The sequence below is a fragment of the Struthio camelus genome, chromosome 2 (genome assembly GCF_040807025.1).
Source record: "Struthio camelus isolate bStrCam1 chromosome 2, bStrCam1.hap1, whole genome shotgun sequence".
NCBI lineage: Eukaryota > Metazoa > Chordata > Aves > Struthioniformes > Struthionidae > Struthio > Struthio camelus.
In genome coordinates this window covers 78,069,946-78,091,931 of record NC_090943.1, presented here as the reverse complement: position 1 = coordinate 78,091,931, position 21,986 = coordinate 78,069,946, and the positions used below count along the sequence as shown (strand labels likewise).

Genomic DNA, 21,986 nt, shown 5'->3' with positions numbered 1-21,986 from the left:
CATTATATTATATACCCACAAGTGACATGGTGATTTTCAGGCTGATTATGAGGCATGAACACCAGCTTATGCTCAGAACTGATGATGTCAGGAAGCACAATGAAGCTGCATAGACCCCTAGGAATATTCCCCGTCAAGGATCATGAGATGCTTCTGTTGCAGCCTTGGGTCCATAAAGCCTCACAGAACACAAAGTCAGTGAAGCCAACTTTGGGAAGACTCCAAAGTGTGCCTTAAATCTGTAGAAGGGGAAGCACAAAGGAAGTGCTCTAAGTCAGGCTATCAGTGCGATTGTTAGTTTCAAATCAGCTATCTTCCATTAGAGATCTTGGGAGAGCTATTGCACCAAGCTGCTCAGATTGCCTGAGTTAGGAAAGCTGTAGGTGAGGTCTAGCATGGGAACCATTTGTTTGCACCGGGGAATTAAAAAAATCATGTTTGTGGTGCCATTGTGGTGCCATTCATGTGGTGAATGGAATTACACCTTGAAGTAGTGGAGCTCAGAGGTTCATAATTCTGGGAAGTAAGCTTCTGTAAAGGTGATGAGGCTGCATCATGCTCCAACCACTTGGAGAGAAAGACCCATGCTTTCCTGATGGTCTGGTTCTCTCTAGCTAGTGTTCTATCAAGATTTTCCATTTCCAACAGGGCTTCCTGACCAATATCTAACCTGATGGTCCACAGGAAGATGCCAATAGCTTGTCTGCCTTTCACAGAAATTTCTTTTGGACACAGCATGTTTTGTGGGGTTTGTCTCATGTATGTGAGAGCAACTGAAAGTCAGCCTACTGACACTGATTTCACATTAGAGTGTTTTTGTCTGACTAATCGGTCACACTTTGAACAGCAATATGGCTGCTTTGACTTTTCCTGCTTCATTGATGGCTGCTTTGTAAACACTGTAAAATAACCTTGATAATTGCAGGGTGAAAAGGGAGAACCAGGAACTATCATTACTGCTGATGGATCTTTAATTGAATTATTAGGAAGAAAAGGACAGAAGGTGAGCTAACAAGTGCTTTGTGCTCCTCCGGAATATTTGATGGCCTTGTTACTAGCCACCTCTGCTAGATATAGCAGAAGTTCTCTCTGACATTTGTGTATTTGTCTGTCCCCAACAGGGTGAAGCTGGAGTGATGGGACAGGTGGGACCAATGGTAAGACATTTCCAAAGTTTAGTGGATCCTTTTTTGATTTTGTTTGGTTTTACAGATATTACTTAATGTAAAGATAGTTTGTTCTAGCTTTTCTCTACTTCTGAGTAGGGGTGGAATATTCATGCTGAAGGATGGTCAATGTCCTTTAGCACGAACTATGATTCTTACATACATAGTGCTGTAAACTAGTTAACTTGATTGAGGATTTAAATTTGGGTAATATAGTTGTATCCTTTTTAACTAGACAGTGAAATATCTTCAAAGCTAGAAACTTACATGACTTACGAGGAGATTGGGAGTGAACTGGCAGAGAGAAGGTTGAGGGGGACTCTGCTGCCTTCTACTACTGAAATACAGTTTCCTTCAGTTCAGCATATAGCCAAAGTCATTTAGAGGAACTCCTTGCCAGCACTGTTCTAAATGATAGTGCTGCACACTATCATTTAGGAGAATTTGGCACACAGAGCCTATCTATCTCAAGACTTTGTCCAGCCGGTTCCTCTTCCTCCTCAGACCATTGTGCTAAAATGTCCAACTACAATTTAGGTTCATTGTAACAATCTGTTTTTCAAGTTAGTGAAAGCACATGAACATTTCCTCACCAAAGGAATCTGTGATGATGGACAGAAGTGTGTGAATTATATAAGGCAGAAAAATCTAATGAATTGCCCCAACAAACTTAAGATTACAAAAGGTAACAGGCTACTGCCAGTTCAGTAAGTTCAGTTCCAAGCATCAACTCACAGTACTGTGAGAGGGTTGTGAAGTGCTGATTTCATCCCTCACAGCCAGAGAAGGGAACAGAGACGTGGTGGCAGCATATTTGCTCTCCCTGCTAGGCAGGATTTGAGACAGGAGAGAACATAAAATCTTGCTGTCCTTTAAGCCCTGCTACACAGGCAAACTTATAAGTGAACAGCTGAGTCAGTGTATTTTTTCCTTAGTTGTCTCACCTCAGCTTCAGATCTAGATCTTTCCATGATAACAGGCATGCAGTCTGATCAAAACTCTGGGTTGTCCATCACCCAATCTCCTTATTCCCATAGAAAAACACAAATCCTGACATTCTTGGTGCCGAATTCTCCAGTGTGATCAATGCTGCTGATGGCCATGACTCATTTTAGTGTTGTCCTACAATAAAAATCCCTTTGCAGTTAGTGGGCATCCTGTGCAGCAATAATATGCAGACTGCAGAGTGCTTGGTCAGAGCCTCTGGGATATAACTTACCAGAGTTTTGATGTCAATGGTTCTGTTCCACTTTATGTAAGTTAAAGCTCTGGCCCAGGATCAGCTTTGAGATAACTGGGCTTTTGAGATAACTCTAATCGCTCCTCTCTGCAGCTGGATGCAAAATGAGCTCTTAGGCCAGTTTCCAAAATTTGAAAAAAAAAAAAAAAAAGAAAAAAAAGCCCCACTCCCTCCCTTTTTGAAACTTCAGCTGGACAGAAGCACAGTAGTTTGAACCACAAGGGATTAAATACAGAGCAGTAGCTGACTGGCAGATGAGAGCTGCAGTGGCCAGAGAGAGTCTCAGGAGATGAGTACCGCTAATAGCAAATGCAAAAGGGGCAGACTGAATCCCACTCCTGCCGCAGGGACATGAGAATCCCCTGTTCCTTCACGCTGTTCCTGGAAGGGGAGCACACCGCTCGGCCGTGTGGAGTAGGAGCCCTCAGTAAGAACCAGAGCATCAGTTTGTCCCAGTTGACTCTCCTGACTTCTTTGCTGTTGTAAATGAAGTTTCCTTTTCTGATAAGCTGTCTGCTGTGGTTTCCTCACTTCCTTCTTTCACTTCTATCTGTAGCTGCTGGCTTGTGTCTTGTGTAGTTGTTAACATTTGCCAGGGAAGGGCTGGAGATTTGACACAGGAAATAGTGAAGGTGGCTCCAGCATAGCACATTCAGAGGCTTCTCTTTGTTTAAACTCATAAACAAAAAAGCCTATTTCTAATCTTCTTGGTTGCTAAGTAAGGCTCAGATTTGCATATTCTTTAAGGTCTCAAATATGAGAAAGTAAAACAGAAAAATACCCCACAACATTTTGGGTTTCTTTTTTCAAACCTCATCATTGTATTTGGTGGCAAGGGAAAGTAGGTTGACTCATTTTGAAAACTGGGGGGTGCAATATCGAAGCTCACATCTGTCCATTAGTGAGCTAATATCTGCTTTAAACACAGACATTAACGCTGATCATATGGGCAGAAGTTACCTTCAAACAGGAAATGAAATAAAGGTCCTCCTGTCTTGGAACAGTTTCAAATGTCATTAGTCAGAGACTCTTTAAATTCTGATGATGGTGTCGTTGTTGTGAACATTATTTTCACGAGTTAACCGTTCCTGAATTTCATATCTAATAAAGTCATCAGTTTTGGCCTGGTAAAAACATACATGGCAGCGCTAGTGAGCAATATTCACCTTGAGGCTATATAATCTTTGATTTTACCTCTCCTGTGGAATTCATTCTGGAATGCACCTTTTTCTTGTTAATGTCAGCTGCTAATTGCAAAGTACTACAACAATTAATCCATCAACTGCAGTTTGATGCATAAATCATTGAATACATTTTCCATGAATGTAAATCATTTTTTAATTAAATGATATTACATAAAGCAAAGCACAAACACTTGCTAGTTTGGGATAAAAGGATTTGGTAAGTGACAAGTCTATCAGTTTGGCAATGGCTTAATTCAGAAAATGGACTGGTGAGAGACTGATATTTAAATCTAGATGGTATTCCTTCATCAAGATTCTGTTGATCAGATGAGATGCAAAATTCTGAGTATGCAAAAGATTTCTTGGGATCTTTCTAGCTCTTAACTTGTCCATGCTCCCTATATGCCTTGAGCTAAGAGAAAACAGGACAACAGCACTGGACTGTGAATAAGATGACTCAGTTCTGCCGCAGGCTTGCTGAGTCATCCCATTCAAATCATGCTTCTCTTCCCTCAAGTGCAAAGTGAAGGCAATACTGGTTAATTTTGTAAAGCATACTGAAATCTGTGGATAGAAAACCCAAAAATGTATAGGTATTCAGTGTTAGTATACTGAGGGACACTATTCTGGTGTCCTTCATTTTTGCTTGATTGACTCCATTTACAACTTCATGTGAAGCTACCTAAATCCCCTGTATCTTCAAATCATGGAAAGACAGTTCAGAGGGAGTGGGTGCTCATTCACCTGTTCTGCAACAGCAACAACACATGAAAAGCTCCTATTCTTATTGTCACAGCCCATGGAGATGAGCCTGAGGTGTTTTAGGGGGTTTCTCACATAGTATTTACACAGAACTCTGTAGGTTGGTGACTTAGCTGTAGTGATGTCCAGTGACTTCTCAGCAGTGATTTAATCAGAAACAAGAAAAAAACTGTAAAGTGAAATAAATGCGAGTTCAGTTTCATGCTGTGCACCATCCATAGCTAGGAACCAAACAGTTCTTCTGGTCCTTCCCAGACAGACCCCAGAGGTGCCAGTAGCAGCAAGGTTTCAGTGCAACCATGGAGAGCACTTTTTTGAAAAGAGTCTTTGCTGTCAGCACCATCCTGTGTGAAGGTAGCTGTAGCTCCTCAACCAAAACATGTACTTCAAGTAGGTGAGGCAAACTGAAAAGAGCAAAGATGGGACACAAAGCATATTTGCGCTATTCCCAGTACTTCTGCTGATACACTTAAGTAGGGAGAAAAATTAGGGGAATGAGGGCTTTTGGAGCTAAGCAGAGCAATAGCAGAAAGGATTTATGTATCTAGAGCATTTCCATGGATTCTTAACTTGTCACATTTTGCAAATTGCTGCTTTTCTTTCCTGCATTTCTTCTTTTTGTCTTTCCTCACTATTTTCAGCTCATTACTTCTGACCTGATTTCTTTCATTCTTCCTTTTGTAATTCATCTTCTATTCCTTCTTAGTCTCCACATTCCTAATTAATCAAGAGGAGTGACTGACAAGATGAGGGTTTCCTCTTGTTTTTCAACTATTTGCTAGTCGTCCTTTGAAGTAGCAGTCACGATGCCTACAAAAGTTCGTGACTGTTAGAGTGGCATGCCCAAATTGTGGTAGGCAGTGCAATTGCCCGTCTTTCTTCCATCAGCACAGGTCTGCATTAACCACCATACTGCAGGTAACAATAGGTTTGTTACAATAAACACACTGAAAGTACTGTAATTTCTCAGGATTAAATATATATATTGTCACCTGTGAGAGGTATTTACATGAGATCTGTAGACAGAAAGACTATTTAACTTGTAATTGCTTTAGGTATTTGAAGTACCATTTTCAGATATTATGCATCCCACACACATATAATCTTCACCTTCTGTCTTCCATGCACATGTAGAATATCTGCTGAAGTTAAAGCACCAGAGCAATAATGCCAAGGGAGGGGTACTCCTCAGCGTTTCACCAGACAGAAAAAAAGAAAATGAAACCAGAAAGGTTGACACTTATATAAAGAGATTGTCTAGACTCTGGTGCTTTTGTTGAGCCTTGGGAAGCTGACAGCAGGATGAAAGTTTGTGGTTTTCTTCATGTTTACTACTTTGTATTGACTCAGTTGCTGGCTATCTAGAGGTTGCATGCTTGTAAATACCGAACCACGGATCACCCATAGTCCTGGACTACCTTTCCTGAGGGGCCTACTTGCCCCTTCTTTCTAGTCACTTGTATCAGTCACTATGGTCTGATGGGTCACTCTTGTGTAAAGAAGGATCTGCTCTGCTTCAACTATCAATCAGCCCCGTAAATGCACATACCAAGGATGGCAGGAGGTATGCAGTTATTTGGTGACATATAAAGGCTTAGATTGGTGCACAGACATTTTCTTACAGGCTCTAACACAAAAATATTTAGAAAAACAATGTAAGCCAAAAGCAGACATACAAAGCACACACCTGTTCAGCACCTCTAAGAGAGACTGCCATTTTTCTATCGATTGATACATTTAACTTTCCTTTATACTTTGATGCCTGGCAACTTAGTTGTGAATTTTACACCCTATAAATGGCTGAGACTTCGGGTGTCATTTCACAGGACCAATCTTTTCCAAGCCTGAGATCTCAGTTTCTGAGATCCCTTAGAGTAGCGAGTAGAGAGGACATTTGTGCATTGTCTGCAGACCATCACAGATTGAATTATAATGTAGATGTGACTATGACTATGTTATCCTTTCTAAGTAATCAAACATATGTCACAGTTATGTTCCATATAACATTTATTCTATTTAATTCTTTTTCTCCATAATCATACTTTTTTTTCTGTCCAGGGACCAATAGGACCTGCTGGACCCAGAGGAGAGCTTGGTTTCCCAGGACGCCCAGTACGTATTAAGCTCTCTGAAATGGAATAAAGACAGAACAACCTGCTTCTGAGCACACACTAAACTATTTCTATTTGTTTCAGGGCCGCCCAGGACTGAATGGACTGAAAGGTGTGAAAGGGGAACGAGGAGAAGCTTTATATGTGAGTTCTTCTTATGTGTTGCGATTAATTGAAAATATGTTGTTAAAATCTTAAGTCAAGTCTGATTTATATAAATCCCTTTAAAATTATGACAGGACTAAAATAGCCAAAAAGATGTAGAAATGATGATATGCTTCTGTTATTTTTCCTATTTAATAACAATCACTGAAAAGTCAAAAAATCTAGGTCCCTCCGGACAGTTCTTACTGATATACACAGTTGTATCAGCACCTAGAAGTGAAAGTTATATGTGTGATTCACTGTCAGCATAGGTTCAAATAAGCAAAGGAGCTAGGATTGCCAATTCTTTCTATTTATCCGGGAATTCCTAATGCAAGTTGTCAGTATGACCCCTCACACCGCTCATGGAAGCTCATATTCATATGCTAGCTATCTAGCATAGGTACCAAGAGCACCTGAGCATATCTTTAATGAAGAGTCACCTACCCTACTAACAAGTAGGTAATTGTCAACACCTACTACCTGCTTTAACTGTAGTGCTGTGTCCAGAATAATAACTACTGCCTGTTGCTTGGAAGATAGAACTTGCACGCCCACCTACATTCTGTAATTGTGGAGTGAAAAGTGATAAACCAAGGTCCTGGTTCAGCAGCTCATTCTTATTCAGACAGCATTCATACAAATAATCTCATGGCAAACAGTATAAATGGACTACTCAACAATAAGCAGTGCTTAGCATAAGCAGTAAATTTAAGAATAGATTATTTTTTACTTGGCAGAGTAATTTGTGTCGATGTACTGATATCACAGGGAGTTCTGTGCCAGAAAAATTAGTACCTGTACCACAACAGCAGCCAATAATATTTTATCTGCATCAGAAAGAGGCTGAAAAGAAGACATGGGGCTTTTACTGTGTTATTAGAGAAATCAAAGAAAGCAGAGATCAGACAGGCATCAGGAAGGACTACTAAGTCAATCTTACTATGTTTCAGTAGAGCACTTTTTGTAAATGAATTCTGTTGTATAAGTCCTCTGGTTTTACTTTATTTAAAAAAAAAAAGCAAACAGCACATATAGTGTGAAACATAAAGGTGGTGTGTATCTGGACAATAAATATTACTGATATGATATTGCTTTATCTGACTAATAGGAAGATTGAGAATTGACTTGGTATCTCAGTACCTTCAAAGAAAGGAAAGACTAAGTATTAAAAGGTTGTTTACACTGCTAGAGAAAGGTTTAACTAGAATTTTAGGTACTAGAAGGTGAAACCAGATGAATCAGATTCCAATTGGATGGGGAAAAAAATGGAAAAGATGATTAGCCACTGGCAGAAAATATCAAAGGAGTAAGTTGATTTTCCATTTCCTGACATCTTCAGACTGTATCAAGGTACTTTTTCTGGACTATCTGTTTTAACCAAACACAAATTATGAGTACAAGTGTAACTAGATGTAGTATATCAGGCTGAGAGATTAAAATGAACAGATAAACAAAACTGGTTGCATGCTCCAGTGGTCCCTTCTGGAGTGCCAAGTAAGAAAAAAAATCTAATAGAATTCTGAAAGTATGAAGCTGTTGATAGATGAGGTGATGTGTGCCATCTCACAGAAGTTGGCCTCAATTTAGAGTAGCATGTTTTGGCCACGGGGCCAGAATTTTAAAGGCCACAGTAACGAATCGGCGTAGCTTTTATGGGGGACAGTCATGTCTTCGGTATAGGAGATTTCCTGGAAGGTGTCAATTGGCACGTAGTTGTCCCCTTGACATTTGAAAGTGTATGAATCTCAGCAGTCTAGAGAATCCCAAAACAGTCTTGGAGGCCAATTAGGGTTTTCCTTATGATGATATGGTTGAGAGAGCGAGTGGTTTTAATTTAGTTTCAGTTTCTATTGGGTTTGGGTTTGGGATTTGGATTATTTTTTCCTGAAAATAACAACCTTAAACCACGTTGTTCCCCACAGAGTACTTTAGGTTAAATACGAAAATTGACCTTGCAGCTTAGGTTGATCTTGCAAGTAAATGTTCAGCTTTCCCTCAGGCCATTTAATCTAAAACTCCATGATTAAAGGGTCCCTCTGGGCCCCTTGTCTTTCTTCCCCTAGGTTCGACTGTATTGCATATAAAAGGATCTGTCTAATGTCTTCCTTACTTAACTTTCTCTTACCAGGGCCCCCCTGGCTTGCCTGGGCCCCCAGGGCCCCCTGGACCTCCAGGGCGTATAGTTCATATCAAAGGAGTAAGTATGACTAGGACTCAGTTGCTGGTCTTTCACTGTAGCAGAAGTATGCAGCTCTTGAAATGGTTTGCAAAGTGAATCCTCAAAACTTGTTTCACGCAATACAGTTTACAGTGGTTTACCTTGCTTGTGTGCACGGGGAAAAATATTTCAAACAAACAGAGCCACTGTCTTATATATAAGAGTTTTGCCCAACACATGCAGACTGGAACTTGCTGATGGAACCATGAGAGTCCTCCGTCAGCAAGCGGAAATCGCTGTTCAGGACACTGACTTTGGTCTCCAGGCCTTGTCCCGATGTTTCTGTTAGATCTATTTGCTGTATTATCTACTGTATTATTGTCTATGTTCATTAAATTCATTTCCCTTCCTATTTTCAATAGACAGCTTTCCCAATCTCTCCCAGACCTCATTGCAAAATGCCAGTAAGTCACACAGACAATCTGCTCTTAGCAAAATGCATGGCCATGACAATATATAACCACCGTAGCTATATACATAACCACAGTAGCTATGCAGCTTTCCCCCTCCTGCCTTCTGCTTTGCACCAGTTATAAAATGTATTTTACCTAGACTTCAAGATAACAGATTTTCAAGTGTTTAGATATTCAGAAATGAGACACATACATACAAAATGTGTAACAGAACTGTAAACCCTGGAACCTTTTGCACAAAGCGTTTTGATTATTTGGTTGCCCTAACTCTTTTAATGCCTTTCCAAGCCCAATGTTTCCGCAGTGTAAGAGCTGCTCTTTGGAGCTGAATGCTTATACATACATGTACACACATTTTTCATATATATATATATATAAAATATATATATAAAAACAGTGTCTCCATGTTGTTGTGTCTTTGGCTGTTCTCAGTTTCCCTGTCTAAGGGGACATAAGACTTCTTATCTATTTCAAAGTGGCACAGAACATTGAGTGGCAAAGACTCTTTTCCTTATTTGACCCTCAAATGCAATACATCTATTCATATATAGACCTTCCCCTTTTGCCCCTGCTTTCCAAAGTGAAAGGCAAAGCCCTCCTTGCCTTCAAAAGACCCCCAATTTCACCCACTATGTCAAAAGAAAGGAAAAGTTTTAGATATTTTCAGAACACCTTGACGCAATTTTGGTTTAACGTATCACAGAAATTACACTCTACAATGAACCGTACACAGGATTCAGTCATGGTAGAACTTTCCCTACGGCGATATTGTAGTGTTAAGCCATGGGCAAGGTATTTGGAAAGGATTCTGTCTTTGAGAGCCACAGTCCTTCCCTGAATAGTGTGATGTGCAGCATAGCTGCTCTACTTTTCCACCGTATGATAATTTTTCATTTCTACAGTTTTGGCCTACCATTTTTAGGCATCATCTTCCTAACTCTTTGAAATCCTCCCTTAAATCTTCCTATTCCCCCTATATAAACTTCTTATATATGTTTTCCTCCTTACACAAAAGTTCCTCTGGATTAGTCAACTTCACCTGGTCAGTTCTTTGAAACCCAATTGTATAAGGCCCTGAGCAACCTGCTGTAGCTGACCCTGCTTTAAGCAGGGGTATCGGACAAGATGACCTCCAGAGGTCCCTTCCAACCTCAACTGTCTGTTCTCTGTGGAACGATTCAAATGATAGAGGGCTATTTTAAATGAATTTCAGATAATAAAAAGGTTGCCTTTCAAGAAGGGTAAAATCAGTGAATGACAGTAACTTTTATGTGCAGAAATAATAGAAACCTGTAATTATAAATACCTCTTCATGCATCTGAGTATGCTAGATAGCTTTGTCCTACTTTTGTGAATAATTTCCTAAACCTATCCAAGTTTATAGATAAGAAGTCTGCTGTACATGCCTACATAAATGAATATCCCTAAAGAACTACAGACTGAACCCCACAAGTTTTCCTCATGTGAACTGAACTTCTGAAGTTATCCATGTGAGTAAAGACTTCTAAGAGCTAATACTATAGGATTAGTCAGATACAGCAGCTATATGTTGATTTTTTTTAATATGTTTGCTTCAATTCATACGAAGAACAGTAGTTAGTTCTCAGGTCTGTCCATTTCAGAGCACTGTGCCACATTTTAACTCCTGCACCTCTCATTTTTGAAGACAGAGAGTGGAGGTAAGTAGCATGCCCATCATTACAGGAGAATGGAGTCAGAATAGGATAGCTAGAATAGAATAGAATAGTTTCTGCCTCCCAGTTTTGATCCCAATGCATATGGAGCATAGGATCGTCAGACAGTAGGCATAATTATGATCTGATGAAAAAATTACAAACACAGTCTGTTATCTTACAACCAAAAATCAAATCCTGCTTTCAAATGCAATGACATAAATTTAGAATCATTCTTGGAGAATAAGTTGAGTTTTCTGATGCTTCACTAGCATGACTGAGAGCAGGATTTGCTAATGCTTCAAAAATGCATGTTGTTACCCTTTTGCTGAAAGCATGTTGCATGTTGAAGAGAGCACAATACTGAAAAAGGCTTGATCAGCTAATATTCAGACCTCATCAAACTGGAAATAATTGCAGAGTGTTATTATAATATTTACTGTGATAGCATGCAAATGTTTCATGCTTTCCAGTCCTACTAAGTTAGGCACTTGAAACAGTTAATGTGTATGGATAATTTTTAATTAATTTCTCTTTTTCTGTAGGTGAACACTCCTTACCCTGGAAATCAAGAAGCCCTTAACGTCCAAGGTGAATAATTCTTGTACTGAAGCTTGCTTTAAATAAGCTCTTTTTGTTGTGAACCAAGAGCATTGCTTTCTCTTAGCTAGTGCATGACTGGTTTTATAAGAAAATCACAGGTGGTCTCACTCCTTTTTCTGGTGAACCTTAGACCATATCTTGCTCCAGTCTCAGCATGTAAGACAAAGAACAAATGGCTCTGAACTTCTAAGGCTAAGATATATAAACTGAGCAGTGCAACACAAGTTCTGCTTGTCTAATTTTAGGAGTTTTCTGTCAGAGCAGACAAGTGGTATGTGAAGAGTAGGTGCCACACACTGCTGTGTCGAGTCTTTACTTTGTTCTGGCCGTGCTCTTCAGATGCAGATTCTAAAGGCTACCTGATATTACATCTCATCAGCCGGCCAAGTGGTCTCATTCCTCAGATGTTTGACACCATCAGAAATATTCCCTTCTCTGACTGACTGATGCTAAAAAATTTAGCTTGTGATCAGAGCTCCCATCCCATTGCTTGAAAGTAAATTATCACAGGCAGGGTTAACACAAACTAACTGCTGGAGCCCCAGAAAAGATTGCTCAGGGAAAGAACAAGCTGCTAACAGTCCTTGCTCTGAGGAGGAGTTTGAATTTTCTGGGGATGCAGAAGAAATGTTCCACATCCCTTCATTTGCTGGGAAAGTGAGGCCTGTTGAAGAGAAAGTGCAGAGAGGAGCAGTCTTGAAACTTCTATTGTAACACAGGCTCTGAAAGTGAAGTTCTTCTCATTCTCCTACATTTGTGGCACTTCTGTAGAGCTAGAAGAAGGAAAAATACTGTACATGTTTTTGTCCCTAAAAACATTCAATAAGGAGAGAATGAACCTGGAAAACTGCTGCAGAAAGCTAATGAAAAGGCTTCCTTACCAATAAAATCTTCACTGGGGATGCATAGCAAGAAGATTTCACTGGAAAAGCAACACCAGGTCATGGAGCAGGGACATGACACCCAAGCAAGCCCAAGATTATTTCTGTGTTTGCCTCAGTAAAATTCACAAATGCAATGAGAACAGGTTAGAGAAGAGACCGTGCACTTAGTAATCCACTGACTCCCAACGTAGATCACAACTGAACAACAGAGGCTGCAGCTGTCATGGACAGAGAACTTTAAAAATAACTTCACGAGGTGTGTCCTGTCATTGTTCTTGTCATTTCACTTCACCACACTTCCTGCCTGTTGCTCAGAATAGGCTCAACTCACCTTACACTTGAGGAGGCATTTGCACCTGAAGAAAGTGGCTATAAAATGTTACTGTGCCAGAATCATGTTTTTTTACATGAATTTTGCAAAGATATTAGCAATTACTCAGGCAAAAAGAAGAGATAAATCAGACCTAACAAATCTAATTACTCATTTTACCTAGATATTTTATAGGGTAAAGTTACTGTGAAAATTGAATAATACCTGGAAAAATATAAAGTTTATCCAGATTTATTTGAGTACAGTTCTACCCTCAGCTTATCTAGAAGGAAAATTATGCTAAAAGTGTTTCTGTTCTCAGAGGACATTTTCTTCATGTTTCTGTTCTCAGAGGACATTTTCTTCGTTGTTCATATGTTTATGACATGAAGGAGCAACAAAAGACAACAATTTTTGGCATTCTCAGATGTAGTTATTATCATTTACTGGTTTGCCTCTGAACCTGCAGATACCAGAGGACGTGATATCAAAGGTAGACACTCTCACTTTGTTCAGAAAGTCCTAGATTAGATGGGTAAGGAAGGGAGAGTAAAAGAGTGACTTGCAAGAGAGACCTTCTTGCAGATGTTGGTGCTGATAAAGAAGCAAAGACCATCAGCTGAAGAGAGAACACAGGCAGGCATCCGTTAAACATTCATGAGGAGAGCGAGCAAAGCGTATGCGATGTGGAGCCATATGCGCCCACACGTGAAAAAGCAGCTCTCACTTTCTGTAGTTTGCTTGTCCCTGCAGGCACCTCTGTTGTTTGCAAATTCTCATGAATTTTGCTTCCCTGTGATGTTTTTATGGCAGGTGCTAAAGGAAATGGAGATTCCTGGGGAGTGCACCGTTCAGCAGACATAAAAGGAGAAAAAGGAGACACAGGTGCTCCAGGACCACCAGGTATTCTAAATATGACACGCCTATGACATCCTGTGATAGTCCCACTCCAGGCAGGAGGCTGGACTAGATAATCTTCAGAAGTCCACCTCAACCAACTTTTTTAATATTCTATGCTTCATTTGTCATCATTATGAAAAGTGTGTAGGCTAAGGGGTATCATAATAGAAGTTGCTCAGTAAGCATTTACTTTTCTGTATCAAAAGTTGATACAAGTGGCTAATTTTTATATATTCAAAAATAATTACAGTAAAAAGCATCTGCTTGAAAAGATTGTTATTACAAGTCACACATTTTTCCTTTTTAATGTAATTTTGGAAAGCTGAGATATTGAGATAAGGCTTTGCCCCATGTCAGGAATTCTTCAAAACAGAAGAAGCAGTATGTCAAATTCATGCTCCTATACCATATTTATAATCTTTGTCCTCTTATGTGTTTATAATAAATTTAAACCTACCTCTACATGGATATTTCTGTCTTTGTTCCGAAGGCACAGTTTTGTTGACTAAAGATGATATTTATTATCTTTGAGAGGACATCTGTTTGTTCTCATAAAATCTATTTTCTTGTCGTATTAATTTTTTTTCTGATCAACACCCAGTGCCACAAAACACACAGTAGCGCTTCCCAGACATCAATAAACTTGTAAAAAGAAGGAAAAAAAAGGAAACAAAAATTAGGAAAATTTCCTCTTCTGTGTTGATTTATCTACCATGAATATATGCTTGTTCATTCCCAGGCTTTGTATTTAATGTAATTTAAAGTCCTACAAGTATTTTTGCCTATACCTGATGATTTCAAACTGAGAGGATAATGCTTAAGACCTTGTCGTAGAACTGAAGCTAGTGATAAGAATAGTGGAAATAACACCAGAATTCCGGTTAAACAGTCACATATCTACCTTGAAAACAGAATTCACCTTTCTCATAAAACAACAGAGGTCTATTCATTTGTCTGCCAACAGAATACAATAAGATCAGCTAGCTTCAATATTTTGCAAAGGTAAAACATAAACTAAAGCAATTCTGTTGCTGCTCTAAAAAATATTCCTATTTAGTTCTCATTCATTGATGCGGTTGCCAAAATATTTTAATATTTTTATACAGCACAACTCTCTAGGTCTTACAGATATCCACATAACCTTTGACACTGGTAATTCATAAGCAAGAAACTGCAAGTATAGTATGTTTTCAAAACCTTCTCTGGGGGATAGGCAACTGAAGCTCCTTCTCCTACAGTATCTGTTAAGTCCCAGCAATCAGAAAAGTTTTCTGAACTGTGCTATTTGTCTATTCAGAAAGCAAGTGGATTTCTTCTTCCCTTTCCTGAAACATCTCCTCCCTAACTTTACACAGTGGCTCGGTTAAATTTATACTATTCAGAAAGACGAAGCCAACACAGAAAGCATGGGTAAACAGTAGGCCACAATTCATTTAGACACTGTGTGTTGAGACAGGCACAAGAGATAGCCAGAGCATAGATGCACTGTTCCAACCATACAACCCCCCCACAACCCCAGTGCTTCTGGCTGGAAGAACAGAGTCTGGGAGCTTGTAAGAAACCATGCTTAGAAAAAGAGGAGAAGACCTCATTATATCAGTCTGGAACCCAGTTCCCTAAGACTGAAGATCTACTAACCTAAACGGCAGGTTTTGTTGCAATGTGCAAACTCTTGACCAACCCCCTTCCTTCCTGTGGGTCATTCCCTACACAGCCATACCACTACCTGACCTTCTGGACAGGTTGTCACACTCATCCAAATCCACTCTTTGGGCTATTCGTTTGTCCTGAGACCTTGTTTTCTGCAGGAAGGAGCTTCACCCTTCTCTCTGTGCATCCTGAAAGGAATGGAACTAGAGAAAGAGCAGCGAAGGGGAGCAAGCTGGCTTCCCACCGGGCAGGCATTAATTACTGCTGTAACTGGGTTCTGTTGCTCCAGGGGCTGAATTCGTCCCTAGGTCAGATCCTAGATCTGAAGGTAGTATAGCTTTCTGTTTTATAAAAGAAAGGGCACGAGACTTAACGTGACTTTAAGATCATTGGGAAGATGGGATTTACTATTGATCACGCAGGGGCAAAGTGCTATTAGTCTGTTTCAGCAGCATCTGAAAATAAACCAAAATGAAATGTCTGGTCTGTCAACAGAGGCCAAACGGCAAACCATGCTTCCCTCTGGTGTGCGTTAGGATCCCTAAAGGTCCTGCCAAAAATTGCCTATCATTGGCTCTCCACTGAATGCCTAGAGAAGAGAACTGGACTAGGTTTGCCCCTTGAGAAGTCATGTCAGATAAACTCCTCTGACTGTGTCTGTGCTAGCAAACAAACAAGGCCAAAACACAGAACACAACTGTCCATGCGGTTTACTTGTGAGCATGTTTCCTGGCATGGATTTGTCTGTCCCGCATCGGACCAAGCAAATCCCTGCAGCCAACTGTCATTGGCAGGGCTGGAATAAAATCAAAGTAGCTGTCATGGTAGGAATACATTTCTTCCCTAGAATACACACATATGCAATACCTACATGACTTAATGGAATCCAAGATAATTTCCTGAGATCTGAGATGGGCTGAGACCTATGGCTGGCATAGGGTTGGACCCAAAGATCTTAAAAGCTAATCAGAACACTTCTGAAGTAAACACATCTGGCTGTTATAAGCAGCTGTAAAAAGGTCTTTTTCAAAATGTATGCCAAACAAAGAATATTTGAAGGCTTTTTAAACTTTTTGTGCTGGCTTGACAGCTTTGGTTGATCACCATTAGCAAACAACACAACCCAGCTGCTATAACCATTGATGCCGATACTGGTTTTTATCGCAGAAAAATGCCAGCAAAAAGTTATTCTATGGTCAGCAGAATGGCAGTAACCTTAGTTCTTTCTCTTGTCAGCGAAAGAGCCAGCACAACTGTAATTAATTCAGAATTGGACAGGTACTGCTTGACCACCCCACTGCTCGCAAAACATACGGAATGTGTTTCTTTTATCTTGGTTTCCACCAAAGGGGTTAATTTGGAGGCCTCTCTTCCACTCTTTATCCAGCTGCCATTTTCCAAAAAAATAGGAACTTTTCATCTTTGATAATTCCTTGCTTTCAAATTTGACTGAAATTCACAAACAGGCTCAAAACTTATTACAGTGGAGGAGTGACAGACAAGATAGAACATTTAAGGCTTGTTTCATTAGGAAATTGAACTAAAAATATCTGTTAGATTTAAAGGTTAATGTTATTATTGTAAATTATTTTCCTTTAGGGCTCCTAAAACACCAACATCCAAAGCAGCGCTTTTAAGAAGGAAATTACAGATAATTATTCTACTAAAATAATTTTCTTTATTTTTCAGGTCCACCTCTGCCTCCATCATATTTCAGCCACTTTATTAATAGCATAAAGGTAATTATATCCCATTTGTGTTTGAATTCAGTCAAACTTTTTAAAAGCATATTTTTACTATGCACTAAGCAGAAAACACTACAGTATGGTGAAGCATAAAAAAACAGAAATCTGCATCAACAATTACAGATTATATTAATTTCCTAAACTGAAGCTGGATAAACAAGTTTATTGGAAGTATAGGGAATGTAGATGTCAGTAAATATACAAAGATTACTTTTGAAAATACTTTATTACTTTATTACTGAGGCTTTTCACCTTCCCTGTGGTATAAAAGTGAGTCATATTTCATTGTTACCAAACATAAATTAGTATAAATTGTCTGCCATAAGTTAATGCTTTTATTTCCATGCCAGCTCAGGTAAGAGACATCCATTTCCTAAAGGGGTGCTAGAAAAATTTAGCATCACTTAACATATGAAAAAATATTCACTTATGTGTAATGCTATTTATCTTTTCAGCACAGTGAATAACATAGGTTAAAGCAGATAGGTTAACTGCTTCCCCATACTAGTTTCCTGGAGTGTCTTATGAGAAAGCTTCTCCAAGCCTTGATGTATTTGGTTTCTCTCTATTCCACTGCTCTCCTGATTGCTTTAAGTGACAAAATTGAGTACCAATGGAATATTAATTTAAAAGTTTTAACTGGAAAAGGCTGTTACTGCTCTTGAACAATATAAGATCTGAAAAAAAAGAAGTCAATTTATTATTCAATTATACCATCAAAAGTAGTGTTCCATACGGATACTGTTAGTTTCCTGGAAGGACTCTTAGTTCCATCTTGTTTTCAGATTTTGTTTTCGATTGGCTGAGTGCACCTAAGTTATTTCTATGACATAAAGTGTGCCATCCATGCATGACAGATATGATGTGGCTTCTTTGATCTAATAGAACAGTGTCTGTAGCTTTAAAGCTTTAGCTACAAAGAGCTAATTTTGCATCTAGTCCTTCAGCTCTCCAAAATGAAATGTCATACAGAAAGCTTTACAGTCCTGTTTACTAGGAAAATAACACGAAAAAAAGTCTGAGAGCGCTATACATAGCCACTTCTATTCCCTTTCCGCAGCTACCTGCCGTTCTTGCTTTGCCCTTTTCTACTTCTATTCCCAGGCTTATTTCTTAGAAGGGTATGCTAAAGTAGACGACAAAAGTCGAAGGAAGAAAATCAGCTGAAAAACTGAAAGAAATAACGTGAGGCAGAACCTACTATTGCTATGGCTCGTTTTGCACAAGGAGATAATGACCTAGTATTTCAAGGCTTCTTCTACTTACCTGTCACTTTATTCCCCAAACAAGCTGATGATCATCTTTGTAAGAGAGGAGAAGAGAAGCGGTGCAAAGTGGCTACAATTTTGTGTGGTGTCTCTTCTGTTGTCCTGGTACACACAACCACCCCTTTCTCTAGAGTAATCTTCACTTTGCTACATACCTTTCCATGCCTGTCAAATTCATGTCAGTCTTACTTTACTTTCTCCATGATGCAAGGAAAAAGCAGCAAGACTGCTTTTTATGATTCCTCTGACTTACAAACTCTTCGCCTCCAACTATAGCACAGAGCATGATTTTACTGGGTGGAAGGGCAGCAATAGAGCCAGTTTCCTCTACCTCGTTTTCTTCCCCAGACCTTCACCCTGAGAAATCCCTGCATCTTCAACAGAGGATACCATATCACTGAGGAAGGGAGTGATGTCAAAAAGTAGATATCAGGTTGATGCTATTCTTTCTTAAGCTGAGATCTTTCAGGTAGCTTTAAAAGATCAGTGCATGGGGTTATGATCTTGCTTCAGCTGAATGTTTTAAAATGTTCTCTTTCAAGGGTGAAAAAGGAGATAATGGAGACCCTGGTGTAAAAGGAGAAAAAGGAGAACCAAATGGAAGTTTTTTTCTGACAGGACCTCCTGGACCGCCTGGAAGACCCGGCTTAGTTGTAAGTAATACAAGCTATACAATAGGAATAATTATGGGCACACATTATTTTAACTTAGAAGGCACTAAATAGAGACAAACAACAAGATGATGCTAAGAACTATATATAAACTCATATGCTAACAATTAGATCAGTAAGGGAAAGAGAGTTGCATTAGGCATAAACACAGACACTTCAGTATTGTGCATGGAATTAATTTTCTATGAAAAATGGATGTAATGTTATGCTAGCTGCTCAGCAGCCTAATATAACTACATCAGAATGTAAGTTCATGCTATTAATATCATTACAAATCAAGACAGAACATATGACTTGTGATACTACTGTTTATGTCCCTGTAAAGGCCAAAATAGGCTATACAAAATGAGATTCAAAAAATGCTGGCCACCTAAATAGTTCATCTTATCTTCTGTTCAAGTGATCCAAAAACATGAATGAAAAGTCCAGTGTGTACCAGCCTGGACTATTCCTTTAAAATTTAGCCACTGTCTACTCTGCATAGGAGTTTAATCTGGTAGCTACCACCACATTTGCTTTGGAATCAAATCTGCTGCCATTTGCAAACTAGCTAATCCCAGGGATCTGGCAACTAGTGCATGCATTGCCATCCTATATTGCCATGTTCTGTGCCAAGGAGCATCAATAATGTGTCACAGTCAAGGACAAAGTATTAGGTTAGCAAACCCATCTTCAAAATCTTCCTGATCCTGTTTCATGTTGCTGAGAACCATCTCCCTATTTAGAAACTGTTCCACTGTCAAGACAGAGGAGTTGGAGGGCACAGCTCAGATCCATCAGAGATTAAGCTCTCCCAACCCAGGAACCAAGAACTTTCCGTATATGCAGGCCAGTATGAGCACAGGGAGCATAAGCCCTCCTGAATTAGGCTGAGAATGACCTGTTACACCACTGCTCAACTGGAAACTTAGTGATGGAGCCTTTTTATTCTGGAAGACAAACACCGAGAGCATCAGGGATATAGGCCTTTGATCAGGAGAGAGAATACAGCATTCAGCATGAGATATACCATCTGCACAGAGACACATTTTGTTAAAACTTTCCACCACGGTCCTTCAAGCAAACTCAAGACCTTAAAAGCACATGAAAGTGAGTAGCATAGCACTCGCTTTGTACAAGCAAAGCAAAGATTCAGGAATTTGAGAGTGCTGCAGAGTGTCTGGCGGACATCAGCTACTCAGGAATAGGTACGAGAATTTTCAGAAAGCTTTCTGGAACTTATACTCTTGAATTTAGTCTAGTATATGAGCAGATTTTTCATTTTCCATTAGTACCTATGGTTCCTTGAAAAAAACCACCTATGAACTCATATCTAAATGGGGATGTGGTGGCCCACCTTCAGAAAATGTTGTCCCCAAAGATTAAGATCCTGTAGCAGTGAAATTAATACATTCAAAGAAATTTTTTTTGTTATTGATAGGGACCAAAAGGGGATACAGTTGTTGGACCCAGAGGTCCTCCTGGATTACCTGGCCTACCTGGCTTACCAGGTTATGGAAAAGCTGGACCTCCTGGCCCACCTGGCCCACCAGGACCGCCAGGACCCCCTGCAATATATGGCTCAGGTGAGAGGGTATGATTCTACCTTTCACTGTATATATGAGCGCACAGGCATGCGTACATCCCCCCTTTACTTCTCTTCACATACCTGTTCTTACAGCTACCCTTCCACTCTTCACACTTAAATCTGATTGCTTCCGTCTCTTCTGCACAGTCTAGATTTCTCCCCTGGGCATATGGACTGGAAACGAGAGCATAAAAAGACAGCATCTGCAATCAGGTTTCATTGCCAAGGGAGCACTACTGCAGGAAAATCTTATTTAAGCTGTGGTTAGGAAGTCTACATGACAGAGGAAGGCTGCCTAGAGAGCTTTGTGAAATCTATCAAATTGAGCAGTTAGCAAAATTTGGGAAAATTTTAATGTCACAGCACGAAGCTCTTCCCTGATATAAGGGCAGTATTCCCACCAGAGTTGAAGTCTAGAATGAAGCTGCAAGAGAACTATTTCTGAGAAAGTAGTTGTTACGCAAATGTTGGATACCAGCAAAACTGCTTTGAGGTTGGCTATTGGACCTTTAATGATTTTTAATTTACTATATTAGAAAAGGAGCAAAATAGTCTACAGATGGTCGCATTTGACGGAGGAACTTTATAAACAAGGCGGTGCTGGAGCTTCTGATGGATTATTTCAAACTTGCATCAAAGGAAATCCGTTAATCAAGTGTCACAGTTCAACATAGTTCCCTTTTGATTCCTCTTGGGTGACAAGTCTGCTAGTGACAGACGTTCTACTGTTACATGTCCAGACCTTGGCCTAGGTTCCAGTAGACAGGATCTTATGTACCTCTGAGACTACTTAGCAAGTTTACCCAAGTGAGATACTCTGATTCTTCCCTCTGGGAACTGAGACCAGAAAGGAAATCCAGTGAGCCAAAACCAGTCTTCCAGACCAAAGCCTTCCTTAATCTGAAGGAAGCTGAAGGAAGATAGCATTCTGCTCTACAGCAAGGGCACTGTTGACAGTATAAAGAGACTATAATGCAGATCTGTCTTGCGTAAAGTTTGGGTTCAGCTAGCTAATCCAGATACCCATTTCTGGGAACTAATGATCAATGTGCTTCTCTACAGTACCTGTTCTTCCCATGTGCTGGCTTTGGGAGCAACACTTCAGGAATTTTCTCATATAATTTATATCAAGCGCTTCTGAATATTAGCTAAGAGACACAGGCAGACAGAAAAAATTATTAGTATCCTAGCCTTCTACTTTTACATGTCCACCCTGCCATTAGCCCTTCATCATCCTCCTACACATTTTCCTCTTTGTTTTATAAGAAGCTCCTTTAAGCGGCATATTGATAGATACCCATCTTACTAAATGTTATGAACACTGATGTGTTATTTCCTATCTTCAAGGTACCTAGTTATCTCTGTTAAAGCTCTCACTTACTGTAATCTCACATACTGTAATGTGGGGGAAAGAGGAGCTGCTCATCTGCAAATAAATAATGGGGCTCCAATACCCACAACAGCTTGCAAGCTG

General features: G+C 39.7%; 1 protein-coding gene and 1 long non-coding RNA gene across 4 annotated transcripts in view; one reads left to right on the top strand and one right to left on the bottom strand.

Annotated features, from left to right (window-relative positions):
* LOC138065942 (uncharacterized) overlaps positions 1-21,986 on the bottom strand; it is a 56,576-nt gene that overhangs the window by 10,999 nt on the left and 23,591 nt on the right. Inside the window, exons 7-8 of the long non-coding RNA XR_011138949.1 lie at positions 21,578-21,660; positions 20,594-20,686 (exon numbers count right to left, since the gene is read on the bottom strand). This is a non-coding gene — a long non-coding RNA (uncharacterized lncRNA). The remainder of the gene's footprint in view (positions 1-20,593; positions 20,687-21,577; positions 21,661-21,986) is intronic.
* COL15A1 (collagen type XV alpha 1 chain) overlaps positions 1-21,986 on the top strand; it is a 155,462-nt gene that overhangs the window by 125,131 nt on the left and 8,345 nt on the right. For all 3 annotated transcript variants that reach the window (XM_068931312.1, XM_068931313.1, XM_068931311.1), the window contains 11 exons: positions 926-1,003; positions 1,122-1,157; positions 6,411-6,464; positions 6,548-6,607; positions 8,739-8,807; positions 9,191-9,232; positions 11,460-11,505; positions 13,525-13,614; positions 16,951-17,000; positions 18,817-18,927; positions 20,366-20,510. In XM_068931312.1, the coding sequence (XP_068787413.1) occupies positions 926-1,003; positions 1,122-1,157; positions 6,411-6,464; positions 6,548-6,607; positions 8,739-8,807; positions 9,191-9,232; positions 11,460-11,505; positions 13,525-13,614; positions 16,951-17,000; positions 18,817-18,927; positions 20,366-20,510 (781 nt within the window). The remainder of the gene's footprint in view (positions 1-925; positions 1,004-1,121; positions 1,158-6,410; positions 6,465-6,547; positions 6,608-8,738; positions 8,808-9,190; positions 9,233-11,459; positions 11,506-13,524; positions 13,615-16,950; positions 17,001-18,816; positions 18,928-20,365; positions 20,511-21,986) is intronic.